Source organism: Melopsittacus undulatus, chromosome 3 (assembly GCF_012275295.1).
Source record: "Melopsittacus undulatus isolate bMelUnd1 chromosome 3, bMelUnd1.mat.Z, whole genome shotgun sequence".
In the NCBI taxonomy this organism is placed as follows: domain Eukaryota; kingdom Metazoa; phylum Chordata; class Aves; order Psittaciformes; family Psittaculidae; genus Melopsittacus; species Melopsittacus undulatus.
Genome location: NC_047529.1, coordinates 86,175,604 through 86,189,632, shown reverse-complemented (window position 1 = coordinate 86,189,632; position 14,029 = coordinate 86,175,604). Strand labels below are relative to the sequence as shown.

Genomic DNA, 14,029 nt, shown 5'->3' with positions numbered 1-14,029 from the left:
ATTTTTGTTTCTGTGCCTCAGATCTAGTATCGTAGGGTTACATAGAATCATAGGATAGTTAGGGTTGGAATGGACCTTAAGATCATCTAGTTCCAACCCCCTGCCATGGGCAGGGACACCTCACACTAAACCATATCACCCAAGGCTTCATCCAACCTGGCCTTGAACACTGCCAGTCACAACCTCCCTGGGCAACCCATTCCAGTACCTCACCACCCTCACAGTAAGGAACTTCTTCCTTATATCCAATCTAAACTTCCCCTGTTTAAGTTTAAACCCGTAGCCCCTTGTCCTATCACTACAGTCCCTAATGAATAGTCCCTCCCCAGCATCCCTGTAGGCCCCCTTCAGGTACTGGAAGGTTGCTACGAGGTCTCCACGCAGCCTTCTCTTCTCCAGGCTGAACAGCCCCAACTTTCTCAGCCTGTCTTCATATGGGAGGTGCTCCAGTCCCCTGATCATCCTCGTGGCCTCCTCTGGACTTGTTCTAACAGTTCCATGTGCTTCTTATGTTGAGGACACCAGAACTGCACACAATACTCCAAGTGAGCTCTTACGAGAGCAGAGTAGAGGGGCAGGATCACCTCCTTCGACCTGCTGGTCACACTCCTTTTGATGCAGCCCAGAATACAATTGGCTTTCTGGGCTGCGAGCACACACTGAAGCTGGCTCATGTTCATTTTCTCATCGACCAACACCCCCAAGTCCTTCTCCACAGGGCTGCTCTGAATCTCCTCTCTGCCCAACCTGCAGCTGTGCCTGGGATTGCTCCCACCCAAGTGTAGGACCTTGCACTTGTCACGGTTAAACTTCATGAGGTTGGCATCAGCCCACCTCACAAGTGTGTCAAGGTCCCTCTGAATGGCATTCCTTCCCTCCAGCATATCAACCGAACCACACAGCTTGGTGTCATCGGCAAACTTGCTGAGGGCACACTCAGTTCCATTGTCCATGTCAGCGACAAAGATATTAAACAAGACCGGTCCCAACACCGATCCCTGAGGGACACCACTCATTACGGGTCTCCAGTCGGACATTGAACCATTGACTATGACTCTTTTCATGCGGCCATCCAGCCAGGTCTTTATCCACTGAGTGGTCCACCTATCAAACTGATGTCTCTCCAATTTAGAGACAGGGATGTTGTGTGGGACAGTGTGGAACGTTTTGCACAAGTCCAGGTAGATGACATCAGCTGGATGATACCCCTGTTCATCATTTCCGTAGACCCATCATAGAAGGCCACCAAATTGGTCAGGCAGGATTTCCCCCTTAGTAAAGCCATGCTGGCTGCTACCAAGCTCCTTGTTGTTTTTCATGTGCCTTAGCATGCCTTCCAGGAGAATCTGCTCCAAGATTTTGCCAGGCACAGAGGTGAGACTGACTGGTCTGTAATTCCCCTGGTCATCCATTTTCCCCTTCTTGAAAATGGAGGTTATATTTCCCTTTTTTCAGTCTCTGGGAGCTTCACCTGACTGCCATGATTTTTCAAATATGATGGACTTAGCAACTTTCAATTAAACAATTAAATTAACAATTAAATCTGAAAAGCCCAAGTGCAAAATCAGAAGATGACAGCAGTGGGAGTTCCGCAGGTGATTGCAGAAAGCAGGCATCATCTCATGGAACCTCTGATAAATATTTATATAGTTCTTATCCTGCATTCTTTAATACTTGCTGTAAATAACATCAAGTTGTAAACTGGCTGTAGTTTGCAGCTCACATCTGAACACCACAAATCCCACCAACTACTGAATCCATCAGCTTGTGTTAGGTCAGCAGACAACTGTGTTTCTGCCTATATCATCCCTCTATCCCAGCACACTTTCCCTTTTGTGTTTTCTGTCTCCAGTTTTGCATAACCGCTTACAGCAGCTTTCTTCCAAAAGAGATGCCTTTCACATGACCAAATACTTCAGTCATGATGAACTTTCCCCACTTGCCCATCCACAGACAGAGCGGTTTTCAAGAGAAAGAGTGGCCAGGGCATGTTACATGGGGAACTCAGACATGAAAAAGGAGATAACGGTGCAAGTCACAGAATGACTCAGTTATTAACCATAACAGGAGGATGAGGCACCATATGGTGCGACAACATGATAGAAATAAGTAATACAATTTATGTGAAAAAACATGAAACAAGTTGTTATGTTTTTTAAATAACAGAACCTTCCTTGCTACTTTGCTATCTCTGTAATGTTTCTTGTTCCCAAGCATCTGGACTCCACTCCAGACTTCACCTGTGTTGGTTCATGGCTTTTCAAATAGGAAGCTTCTTTTCCAGGTCTCATACATTAAGTAGAGTTCATTATGTCTTGCAGAAAAGAAGGTGGTAGGTGAATCCCTCACAGTTCCACCTTTCTCTTGAGCCTTTGCCCTGCCAGCTCAAAGGCATGCTCTTAATCTCTCTGTTGGAAATACAAATGGCAAAACTACTATTTCTGCAGAATCCTGATGGCCTCCCACCTGTCCAGAGATAACAGATGGATTTGCTAGGCTGCTGCTGATTCTCACTCTGCCCTGCTTCCATCTGATGCAGAAATTATATTTCATTGCAATAACAGGCAGTGAAACACAACACCAAATCCTCCTCCGATTTTCTTTTGCATAGCAATGTTCAACAGCAAGTGAAGCAAAAAGGATTTTGGAAGTCAACATCAGTGCAATCTGTATGAACATAATCATTTATTACTTGTTTGTAACATCCCAACACAGAGATCAGGATCTCACTACATGAGGTGCTATGCAATCTCAGAGCAAAACAGATAACCCCTCCCTCAGAGGGATCCCTTGATAAGCTTTTCTTTTTACTCCTGTACTAGGTCTGGTTGGGATGGGGTTAATTTTCTTCATAGCAGCCCATATGCTGCGTTTTGGATTTTTATATCTGAAAGAGTGTTGCTAGTACACCAGTGTTTTGGCTGTTGCACAGTAGTGCTTGCACAGCCTGCAGGTTTTCTCTTTTCCCTGCTCTGCCCCTTCAGTGAGTAGGCTGCAGGTGCTCAAGAAGCTGGGAGGTAAGGCAAGCAGGACAGCTGGAATGGACTGACCAAAGTGATCTCTACGGGGATTCAGAGAAATAAGCCCAGTGCAGTTTCAAACTTGCTCTTTTCCAACAGTAGCTTAAACCTGAGATGGAAAAGTACTGCAAGTCTGACAGTAAAACATCACTGATTGTATTCATAGGCATATTATTATTGGACTACAGAATTACATATTACTTTGGAACATGGAAATTCATTGTATATAGAAATATAAATTTTGGCCACAGTCACAGCCCATTAGTGAGGCTTAAAGTCTCTTTTGAATAGAAGCCTCATTCCTCATATCCTGGACCAAAGCTTGCTTCAGATCCCTTCAATTTTAGGTAATATTCCCTCACTAAAGGATATAAGGTGGTCCAGTGCTAGTTTTGACCTACATACTAGAGGCCTATGGTGAAGTAGTCACTGCCGTGCCTCCCAGCATCCCTGAAATACCTCTCAGTCCCTTCTCTAAAGCCCTCCTCCCATCAAGCCCCCGTTGAGACTCTCCTGGGTTTGCCCACTGCAGTGTAGAGCACTTGTCACAGACTTCACAGCACTGCTTGTAGAAGAGCTCTGTGACTGCTTTTGTGATTCCCCTTGGAGTCTGTTTGCAGCAGCAGCATGTGTTGGACAGCCAAGACATAGGTACATCCTATGAGAGTCACTCAATGTCGAGTGGAAAGAGAAACATTTTTACCTCCTGCAAGAATCTTTGAATTGTTTTTCACATTCAAATAGAATAATGATAATCTTAAATGGTTATGTGACTTGCAAAACTTGTGAATCGTGTCAATTTACGTTCTGGTAATTAGCTCCACATTTGGCCTTTTAGTTTAAAAACTAAGCATTTAAAAAATCAGAAACATTGTCATTTGGAAAAAGAAAATTAGATACTGTAGTAATTTCAAAACAGGGAAATTTAAATATGTTGTGGTTTAAACCAAGTCCGCACAGCTCGTTACTCACTCCCCCCCCCTTGCTCCCCCAACTACCGGAGAGTTAGGAAGGAGAATCCAAAGAATGTAGCCCCCACGGGTTGAGATAAGAACAGTTTAATAGCTAAGGCACAACACAAATCACTACTGCCATTACTACTACAAATAATGATGATAAAACCAATAACAAATGAAGAGAATACAGCACCTCACCAGCCACCGACCCACAACTCACCCCACCCTGCCCGACCAAGCACCGACCGATACCTCCTCCATCCCCCCAGAGCTCCAGCCCTTCCAGGTCTCTCCCGGTTACATCCTGGGTATGACGTGCTAGGGTATGGAATACCTCTTTGGCTAGCCTGGGTCAGGTGTCCTGTCTCTCCTTCCTCCCGGCTTCCCCTCCTCCCTGGCAGAGCATGAGCTCAGAAAAAAAGGCCTTGAACAAACCAAACATTTGAGCAGTAACTCAAAACATACATGCTATCAGCAACTGTTTCCAGCCCAAAAGTCAAAACACAGCACTGCACCAGCTACCAAGAAGGAGAAAAATGACTGCAACTGCTCAAACCAGGACAAAATGAAATAAAAAAGCTGGCAAAGGCTTACTTTTGTTCTCTGGAAAAAAAAGCTTTCCATTTCAACAAATCATGATTTTTCCACAGAAAAAGCATCCCTGGACAACTCAGCTACACACTGAATAGAGTGCTTTGCGATGTGACATGTTCCCTTGGCTTCTGTAGTTTGGAAGGCAGAGGCTACTCATTCTGGAGTCTAAAACTCATCCTGAAAAGAAAGTGGAAGTATGTCACTCTGGTAATAGGATATGAAGGAGTCTTGTGTAGCGTGTGTCCTGTCCATTTTGTATTTCTTTGGCCTGCTACTTTCAGAAAGGAGATACAGGTTAGTACATGGATAGTATGTCGGAATGGTCCTTGGCACACCCTTTTCTGGTCCATTGCACTCTCTGTTCTGAACATGGAGTCTAGTCCTCAGGGAGAAGCTCTGTGGGGTTTCAGGAAATCAAAACTGAGAGCAAGAACAACACTGGAATCTAAACACATGAAGAAGAGATTGGCTGTGTCTGCAAATGGACCTTCAGCAAATTTCGTTCTTACCTTTGAATATTTGGGGCTGATTACACAGTCCGCTGGCAGATCAGTAACAGAGTGATTCTCACTCTGCTTGATGTAACCCCCTTATCAGTGGCCTCCAATTGCTTTGAGATCTTTGGCTTTGACATCCTGATTGATGACAAATTCAAGCCATGGCTTCTAGAAGTCAACTACAGTACTGAACTGTGTTTAGAATGTTTCACTGATCTCACTGTGGAAAGAAAACTTCTTCATGGTATTGCACTGCTGAGCTACAAGCAGATCCACATTTTCAGGCAAAATCAATTTTGAGGCAAGCCTGGGATAAAGGCTGGCAGCAGGTAGATGCTCTGGAGCACAGCTAGTGAGAGTGCCATCGAGAAGACTCCTGGTGTCCTTGCTTGCGAAACAGTGGCTAAATGTACTGCTGCTTCTTCTGTACTGCCTGCCCTGCAGGCTGCAAGAGGATCAGCTCAAAAGGTGGCTACCCTGACAGAGAAAACTGCCAGAGCACATCCAGGAAAATGCTGACTTCTCAGCTGCAGGAAAGGGTGAGCAGGCCACCAGTTCCTAGGAGCTGGGCATTCTGCACACATTTCTAACCAACTCAGCCTTTGGATACCTACATCTGGCTTCTGCAACTACAGGTTTACCACATGCCCCTATATCCTCTGACAAAAAACAGAGGCCTATCCCCCATGTAGGAGATTTTGTCCTTGTTTTTGCTTTTAACAAAGCTGCACTTCAAGCTTCCAGGGAAAGGACAGATATAAAGGACTTCATAAGGAAATAAAGAAACTAGTGAGCAAGCAGTTACCATCTAAACAGCAGAACACAAAGGGTAGGCTATTTAACTTCTGTGGAACTTCATGACATTAGGTTATATAGACGTCGTGACAACTTTATCTGGAAGAAGGTACATGTATACTGAAATTGTGTTAGAAAGATACGTCAAACAATACACAATTTGAAAACTGTAATCTATCAGTTACTATGAGATTTTTTTTAATAATTAAAGTACTATTTTTTTAAAGGAATTCTTGCAATATTAAAGTAATCCCAGAATAAAACTGGAGAATTGCATTTCTCAAAACAGCCTCAGAAATGCCACCTGATGGGTACTGTGGTTAGGCATCTTTGTTTTGCTTGCATTAAAACTAGTGATCAGCTGTGCATACAAGAATACCTACACTGTACTGAAGTATTCTAGATGATGGGTGAAATACTGCTGTGCCCTTGTACATCTTTGCTGTCCCCTGCTGTCCGAATGGAAGTAACACTGTTCAGAAGTCATTGTATTCTAAATTTGAATCAAAACTCTGGCCAAATGCTGGCTATGGAATGTTTCCTCATGCCAGAAAAATATGTTGAAAGATAAGAAGTGGCATTTCCCACCTGTGTCCATCTCCCTGAAGGATTAATAAAAATTTGCACACCCTCTAGGACAAAAACCGTAGTAAAGTAGGTAAGTGTTCGCTCCTGCTCAACTATGTATGCAGTCGCACTTAATTTGGATTGCTTGTGTTCTTACAATTATGAGATATAGGTGGTAGAGCCATTACTGCTTCTGGCTAACTAATGCAAGTGGAAGGTGAAGATAGGGTGTGAGAATCAACCCGTGAAAAATAATGTGGTGTATGTCATAAGTGGTCTGTGAAGGACTCCCAGTTTTAACATGCTTGATAGAGCTTGTCATTTAAGTAGAAATTTTTTGTCTCCTCCTTTTCAAAACATTTTTTTTGCCCCTTACTGCAATAATTCCTTTGCTATTATATTATAAAATATCACTTGAAAAACATGCCTTGGTGAAAGCAATGGCAAGACACAGGTTGGCAAAAATACTGTGAAATCCTCAGTGATCTCACCCTTTGATTTCACCAACTAAAGGTTTGTTATTGATTTGCCAGAAAGTAAGGCCGCACGTGAAGGAAGCATTTTGATTCTGGAATAATTTGGCCTACACACCTGCATAGGTGTAGTGCACTGGGGATATGTACAAGTCAGTCTCTAAAACTATGCATGCAACAATGTGTGTGTGGAAACACCTTGCTGATGTGTGCATTCACCATGCTGATGCATGCAGCACAGTTGAGAATGCTTAACAAAGCAAGGAACAAGCAGCATGCAAACAAAATTGTTCCTTATTTAATTTGCAGTTAGAAGGGATAATATACACAGGTTATTGAATGGCAAACAGTGATTTAAGGCTAAAAACTGCAAACAAAGCCTGTTTTCTGTATTACTATAGAAACAAAGGGAATGTCAGCATATCAAGTGGTGAAACTTTTGCTAAAAGGAATTCTGGAAATAAAACCAGTGGTCCTTTACAAGACACTAGTATCACTTCTAGCTTCCCAGACAAACTGAAAACATTAATAACATTCATTTTTTTCATCATGGTTAACTAAGAAAAAAAATCAACATAGATTTGTTTTGGTCAGCATAATGCAGCACTGAACTGAAATTCTTACTGAAACACATGGAAAAGAATTAAATTTTGGATTTATTTTAGTTAGAGTTTTCTTTCACAAACCACATAATTTATATTAAATATTTCACTAGAGAAAAGCATAGGTTTATAAATTGTTCCTTTGTTACACAGGAGTGAAGGAAAACAATGCATTTTATTATCACATCAGCCGACATCAAAATGCATGGATGTTCCCAGCATCATGATCAAATTAATAAACTGAAGCATGTGTATGATCAATATTAGCAACACTTCTTGCTCTATTCAATCTATTTCTTCCAAAGATGCTCTGTAACTTGAATGGTGATTCATTGATAGTCCGACCCACTGGAAACTGAGGAGAAGAAAGAGCAATTCCATAATCTTGAAATTATTTTGCACTTAGGTGTGGGAAATGGCTGAAACAGCATGCTATGAAAGTGTTTGTTGCTACAGGAATTTATGGAGGTCATAAGGAGATAATTGGTCTTCTCAGTCAATGGGCAGGTAATGAGCTGAGCTCTGCAGGGGAAATGCTTCAGTTCTTCGGAAAAATTCAAGACAGATGATGGACAAGTAGTCTGTAGGGAAAGCAGATGAAAGCAGCATCTGATAAATGATTAATCCCCCTAGGTATCAAGTGCCATTCAAAGAGCCCTGAGGATGGAGAGAATCACTGACCAGATATATTTTTGCACTGCCGAAAGGATAAAGGCAGTATTGGGAGAGGTTAATTCAAATACAAAGCAATAAAAAGGAGGTCTGAGGAAAGACTGATGGAGGAAGAAGAAAGGGGTATTTAATCCAAAATAATGACCCGGATGCAATAAGCATTACATTTTGTCTTCAAATGCATGAGACAGAGTTCTCAGATTATGATCCTATAATTATTGAATAATTTAGGTTAGAAGGGACATCCAGAGCTGTGACTGTTTATTCAACACCTGCTCAGGTTTTGGTCTAATGTACTGCTCATGATAAGACCTGATAGATGCTGGTATCTTCTGCTCCAAAGAATCTAAACCAACTGAAAACGTTAATAATTTCTACATCTCTTTTGTGAGGTTAACTGAGAAAAAAAAACCCAATACGTAGATTCCTTCTACTTTGCATAAAATCATAGAATAGTTAGGGTTGGAAAGGGCCGTAAGATCATCTAGTTCCAACCACCCTGCCATGGGCAGGGACACCACACACTAAACCATGTCACCCAAGGCTCTGTCCATCCTGGCCTTGAACACTGCCAGGGATGGAGCATAAACAGGCATAAAGCAACATAAACTAAAATTCAAAAGCTTCTTATTCCATACTTCTTTGTTGTAGTCACTTTTGTAACTAATCAGCAGAGAAACAAGGGAAAGTGTGATCAACATCAGGAAACAAACACTTTGATGAGAAATACTGTGGGCATTTATTTTAATGTTACATGCACAAAGAGGACATGACTGCATCTCCTTCAAGTCATACTTGAGAGACATTTAATTTGGGTAAGTTTATTCTGAACTAAGCACCAGTCACTTGAGACAAACTGCATTACAGCCCTATGGTTCCACCCATTTATTTTTGCAAGGCTTAAATCTTCCTAACAGTTCTGAACTGCCAAGAAAATAGGTTGAGCTACTTACTTAGAGTGCAGCCCCTTGAGGGAAGGAATCATTTCTTATCTAGGATGATATTACCCTCCTCGTCTTTGATTTGAACCCGTCCAGTGGGGTACTTGGTTTCCTGTCTGCCATTGCAGTACACAGTTTTCACAGTGCCATCTGGGTACTCCCGCCTCTTGAACTGTACAGTGTGAATCTCCTTTTGGCCATTACTGAATACCACTATTTTATCTCCATTCCTGAAAGAAATAGCAATGAACGAAGTGGTGAGAAGGCACTGTCTGTTATTAAGCTATCTCACTGAGCTGTCTAATGTGACACAATGAAAGTGGAAAATAATGTCAAGTAGGAACTTTCTCAGATAGGCTATAATTCACCTCAGAATTTACATGGAATGGCACGATTTCAATACAAAATACTTCAGTGCATAGAATTATACCTAATGCATTGTGAGATCCACATTTTTAAATTACTTCCTCACGAGGGGATCTCAAGGCATTTTACAAGCAGGAAATCTGTTTTACAATGGGATCCTCCCTAAGCCCAGAAGAGGCATGTGTAAGAAAGTCTTATTCTTGATTTTCCTCATTTTACATGGAGGAATAGAGAGAAAATGAATGAAATGCTTTACCCAAGATCAGAAAGACAGACAAAAAGCTAGGAATAGAGCTCAGGAGTTCTCATCCTGAGTGCTTTAGTACCCCCATAGTTAACACAGGCAGCTGGTGAATTCCCAGCAACCTTGGTCAGTGTAAAGTTACATGGAACTAAATGAGGAAAATTTCAGTCACCTATCACCCAAGGGGGAAGTGAACAATTTTCAGTGCCTCACTGTAGCAAATCCCTCATTATCTTACAAATCCTTTCTTCTTTCATGTGAAAATTTCCCAGCCATGCAGAATCCAGACAGTTTTAAATGCTAGTATCTTTGTACCTGTGTCCAGTGCCTGGTACCTGTTACTAACATGAGACTTACTTTTCTACTTTTACTACTGTACCATCTGGGAAAAAAGTTTCCTTGAATCCATCGTTATAAAGGCATTTCACTGTGCGATCTGGGAACACAATTTCTTTTGTGCCATCAGGATAACGTTTTTCTGTCGAAAAGAAGATGTAAAAAATCTGTCTGGTATTCTTCCATGTTTCTTTACACAGAGGTAGATCAGATTTTTTTTGGACACTGTAGTGAGATTGGAAATTATATCCAGTGTACTGCTAAAGAAATCAAAGAATTGAATATTCAGATAATCAGAACTCAAAGAGGAGCATTTGCATCCCATTATTATCTTTCTTTTGTAGGAAGAAACTGAGCAGTAAAGTGATGGAACATACTGAAAGAGAAATACAAAGACAAAGCAAAATAGAGAGAAAATGCCCAATTTGCTGGAGTCAGAATAAGGCAACACTTTCAGAATAAAAATCTTCCAGAATGTATAATTCACATTTATGAGTTCTTACATACCTATCTGATTATTAGGGAACTGCAGCACCTCCAGGCCATCTGGATAAGCAGTGTGGGTTGTCTGTGCATCTGCATAATAATAAATCTGGAAGGAGAGTGAAGTGTTTGTAGCATGTTCACAATATTTGCATAAGCAGATTCAACCATAAAAATGTGCTTAAAAATAACCCATGTTAAAAAGATAATTTCAAGGTCATTTTCTGCCCCTGACCTCCACAGATGTAGCTATTTTTGTACTGCTGTTCCTTCCTCTTATTCACACACAAACCATCCCCCCCCCCACCCCCCCACGGCTGTGTCTAGATGATGCTTCTTTCATCTCTGCAGCATACAGGAGAACAGTGCACATATGAAAGTCATCTTCCCACCTCTTTGCTTCAGCTCCCAGCCATGCACTATTAATTCAAAACAGTTCTGCTGATGCCAAGGCCTCATTTATTTCCACTCTAGCTCACATTATTTTTAACTGTTTTTATTTACACAATACCAGATGGAAGAACCCCCAATGACGGTGATGGCTTGACTTCGCGAATGAAGATTTGGGAAGGGCTTTACTATACTACCTGTCCTACAAACATACAAAAACCAGTCCTTGCTTCAGTTGGCTGCCCCTGCCCTTTGCCTTCCTTCAATCTCCTTTAATCTGCTTCTCCAACTACCTGCTTGTTCCTTCTTTGCCAGCTACATTCATGTCCACTTTTGTCCTTATAAATGAGACAGTTTCACCGCTCAGGGTAGTTAAACCAACACCCTTCCTCATCAGTTTCTCCTCAGAATGATAGATCAAGATAAATGATAGGACATTGTTGAAAATCACTTAATAATTATATTTTACTTAAAACAAAAAAGTTACACACCACTCTTTGATCTGGCATGATCTTCTTTACATCTCCATTGAAAAAGCTAATTGTTGTCATTCTTTTATCAGCACTGATCTCTTTTTTAGTACCATTGCGGAAAGTGATGATTCGACGTCCATCAGTAAGCACCTCTTCTACCTTCAAACACATAGATCATCTAATATTAATTAAGTCAAAGTACCTGAGGTGTTGTGCAGGCAAGTTTACATAGCCACTCAGACACAAATTGTCTAGCTTCATGGCAAGTTGTGGAATACAATGGGAAGCCAGCAGGAGTTGCCTGCTCATCTCCTCCTGGAAAACAAGGACTTCCAGGAAAGGGATGAAACCAGCTGCCAAGCTGAGCTATGGGCCTTCATGAAAAGGGGCAGCTGGAAGCAATCTCTAGATGCAGCTGGGGAATCTCTGAGGATTTTGACAGGTGGCTTGAGCAAACAGGACAGGCTGCATTGAACCCAACTCCACTAATGCTACTCCAGGCGTAGCCAGATGTGTATAATGAAAGGCTTTTCCCACAGTGGTGTGTCCAGCTGGCACATCTCACTACCATTAGATTCACATCCAAGGAAAGAAAAGAACGGCCTACCAAACACCATCACTACCCCACTAGCACATTTTCATTTCTAATGGTAAGTATGTCATTCCTCCCAGTCCATAACTGAGATAAACAAAACAAATCTGGTGAAAGTCATAGAGTAAATCCATGTGGGAAACAAGAAAACAAATAATTTACTTGTTATTCAGCTAATCAGCTATAAATATTTCCTATCATTCCTGGTGTGAACCTTATACTTCAGCTCTCCTTTGAGGAACACACATTTAATTGGAGACATAATAGTCTATGGTTACTTGAAGCAGTGATTCCCATCTGTACTGCAGTCCTATCGACAACCTCTTCAAATATTTTTGCATCCTATTTTACCTCACCTTTCCATCACGATACTCAATTTTTTCCTGCACCTCTTCTTCACTTATTCTTCTGTCTTGATGTAGCATTGACCTTCTAGATAGTATTGATTTTGGAGGCTACATTATAAAAACATCACAGTGATATATAAAAAGAAATATTTTAAAAATATTTTAATTAATTTTAATTAACTGTGCAAAACCTATATTTACTTTCACACACACAGAGGAAAGCTGCCCTTCTTCCTGGTATCTCCTTGCATTTGTAACCAATTTTGGTCTTATAGTCATAACTAGAAAAGTTGCACATTAACTCCAGTTAACTTCGGTTAGCAAAACAAAACATAGCATAGAGAAAGTCCAAAAATGAGGTGACATGAGTGCATTCTGATGAAACTATGCTATAGGAAATTAAGAATGAACACAAGAACAAAGAATGGGTCTGTCTCTGAATATTGAGCTACTGATTTGAAAGAAATGTACCCATATTAGCTAAATTCACTCTTCCAAAACAAATTAAATGGTTCTTAGCTGTTGGTAATGCCAATTATGTAACTTAAGAGATATTCAGGATGCTACACTTTCAATTTACCACTACAATAAGTGCTCTTTGCACTGTCTGGCAGCATAAAATAGCCTTAAGTTAATTGACATCTGACACATAGCATCAAGAACGGTTACTAACTAATGTTAATTGCGGTTTGAAGATGTGGTATGTTTTGATTTGTGGGATCCAAAGGAACAGGCAATACTGCTCCCCAAAGGGCTATGATACACTCCAGTAAAAAGCTGTAAACACAATGCCTGAAGTTGCCAGGTCCATACCTAAAACTCTGTGTCCACTGCATAGCATTGGAAATGGGAATGGAAGTTTTCTTTCTCTTGATGTGTTTAATTTCAGTTCACAAATGGAAAAAAAAAAGGACAGTTGATGATTATAAAAGAGCCAGAATTGTAAGTTGCTCAAACCTTTGTTTCAGCATCCACAAAAGCAGTAGAACTGTCTGTAGGTACTTTGCTGTCATATGCAGTTATGCCACTTCTCCTGTGTGTGGTCACGAAAGCCACTTTATTCTGAGGTTTTGACAATTTTTCTGTCTTTTGAAGGTTAAGAGTCTCTTCTTTCTGAGCCAAAATAAAAAGGTAACTAGGAACATAAATCTATTAATATCCAATAGTTGTGCAGGAACATCTTGATAAAGAAATATATTTTTTGTAAGATATTGCAATATTGTTTTAAAGAGTGTACTTATCATGAGTAGAGGCAAGCAAATAAAGCCAGGAGAGTACTGTTTTCAGCTGGATGGGAGTTAGCATGTTGCATGCGAAAACTAAGATCACAGACTCACTGAATTATTTTATAGAGTTACATGATGAAATACCTCTGTTTCTTCAATGTTACTGCAGAGTGCAAAGCTGCAAGTGTCATTGCTGTTGTTATGGGAGAGGAGCATGTCTTCTGAGCTATATGAAATGGGTAAAGACCTGCCTATAGCAAAAAGCAAAGTAAAAGGGGTCATTGAAAGCATACAAAAATCGCTGAGTCATATTTCCATACCTATCTCAGTTTTTTTAAAGATGCTAGCTCTCAGATTCGTGCAACACATTGTTTCCTATACCAATTAGTTGTTTGCTAACAGCTTGCCCATCCTCCCTAAGGTCGTTTTGTCCTCAACCAAAGTGAAGTGCAGAC

General features: G+C 40.9%; 2 protein-coding genes across 2 annotated transcripts in view; one reads left to right on the top strand and one right to left on the bottom strand.

Moving 5' to 3' along the window:
• Window positions 1-5,022: 5,022 nt before the first annotated feature.
• On the top strand, window positions 5,023-5,986 carry TTLL2 (tubulin tyrosine ligase like 2; the record flags this gene model as incomplete). The annotated part of the gene is given in 6 exon segments (XM_013128924.2): window positions 5,023-5,572; window positions 5,575-5,623; window positions 5,625-5,723; window positions 5,725-5,834; window positions 5,837-5,891; window positions 5,893-5,986. Coding segments are annotated over 6 exon segments (957 nt in total), but the record flags the coding sequence as incomplete, so codon positions are not given.
• Window positions 5,987-9,157: 3,171 nt separating this feature from the next.
• Window positions 9,158-14,029, bottom strand: part of LOC117435931 (centromere protein J-like) — a 30,896-nt gene continuing 26,024 nt past the window's right edge. Inside the window, exons 11-15 of the mRNA XM_034060765.1 lie at window positions 12,358-12,456; window positions 11,428-11,568; window positions 10,571-10,655; window positions 10,085-10,205; window positions 9,158-9,347 (exon numbers count right to left, since the gene is read on the bottom strand). Of these exons, the coding sequence (XP_033916656.1) occupies window positions 9,158-9,347; window positions 10,085-10,205; window positions 10,571-10,655; window positions 11,428-11,568; window positions 12,358-12,456 (636 nt within the window). The remainder of the gene's footprint in view (window positions 9,348-10,084; window positions 10,206-10,570; window positions 10,656-11,427; window positions 11,569-12,357; window positions 12,457-14,029) is intronic.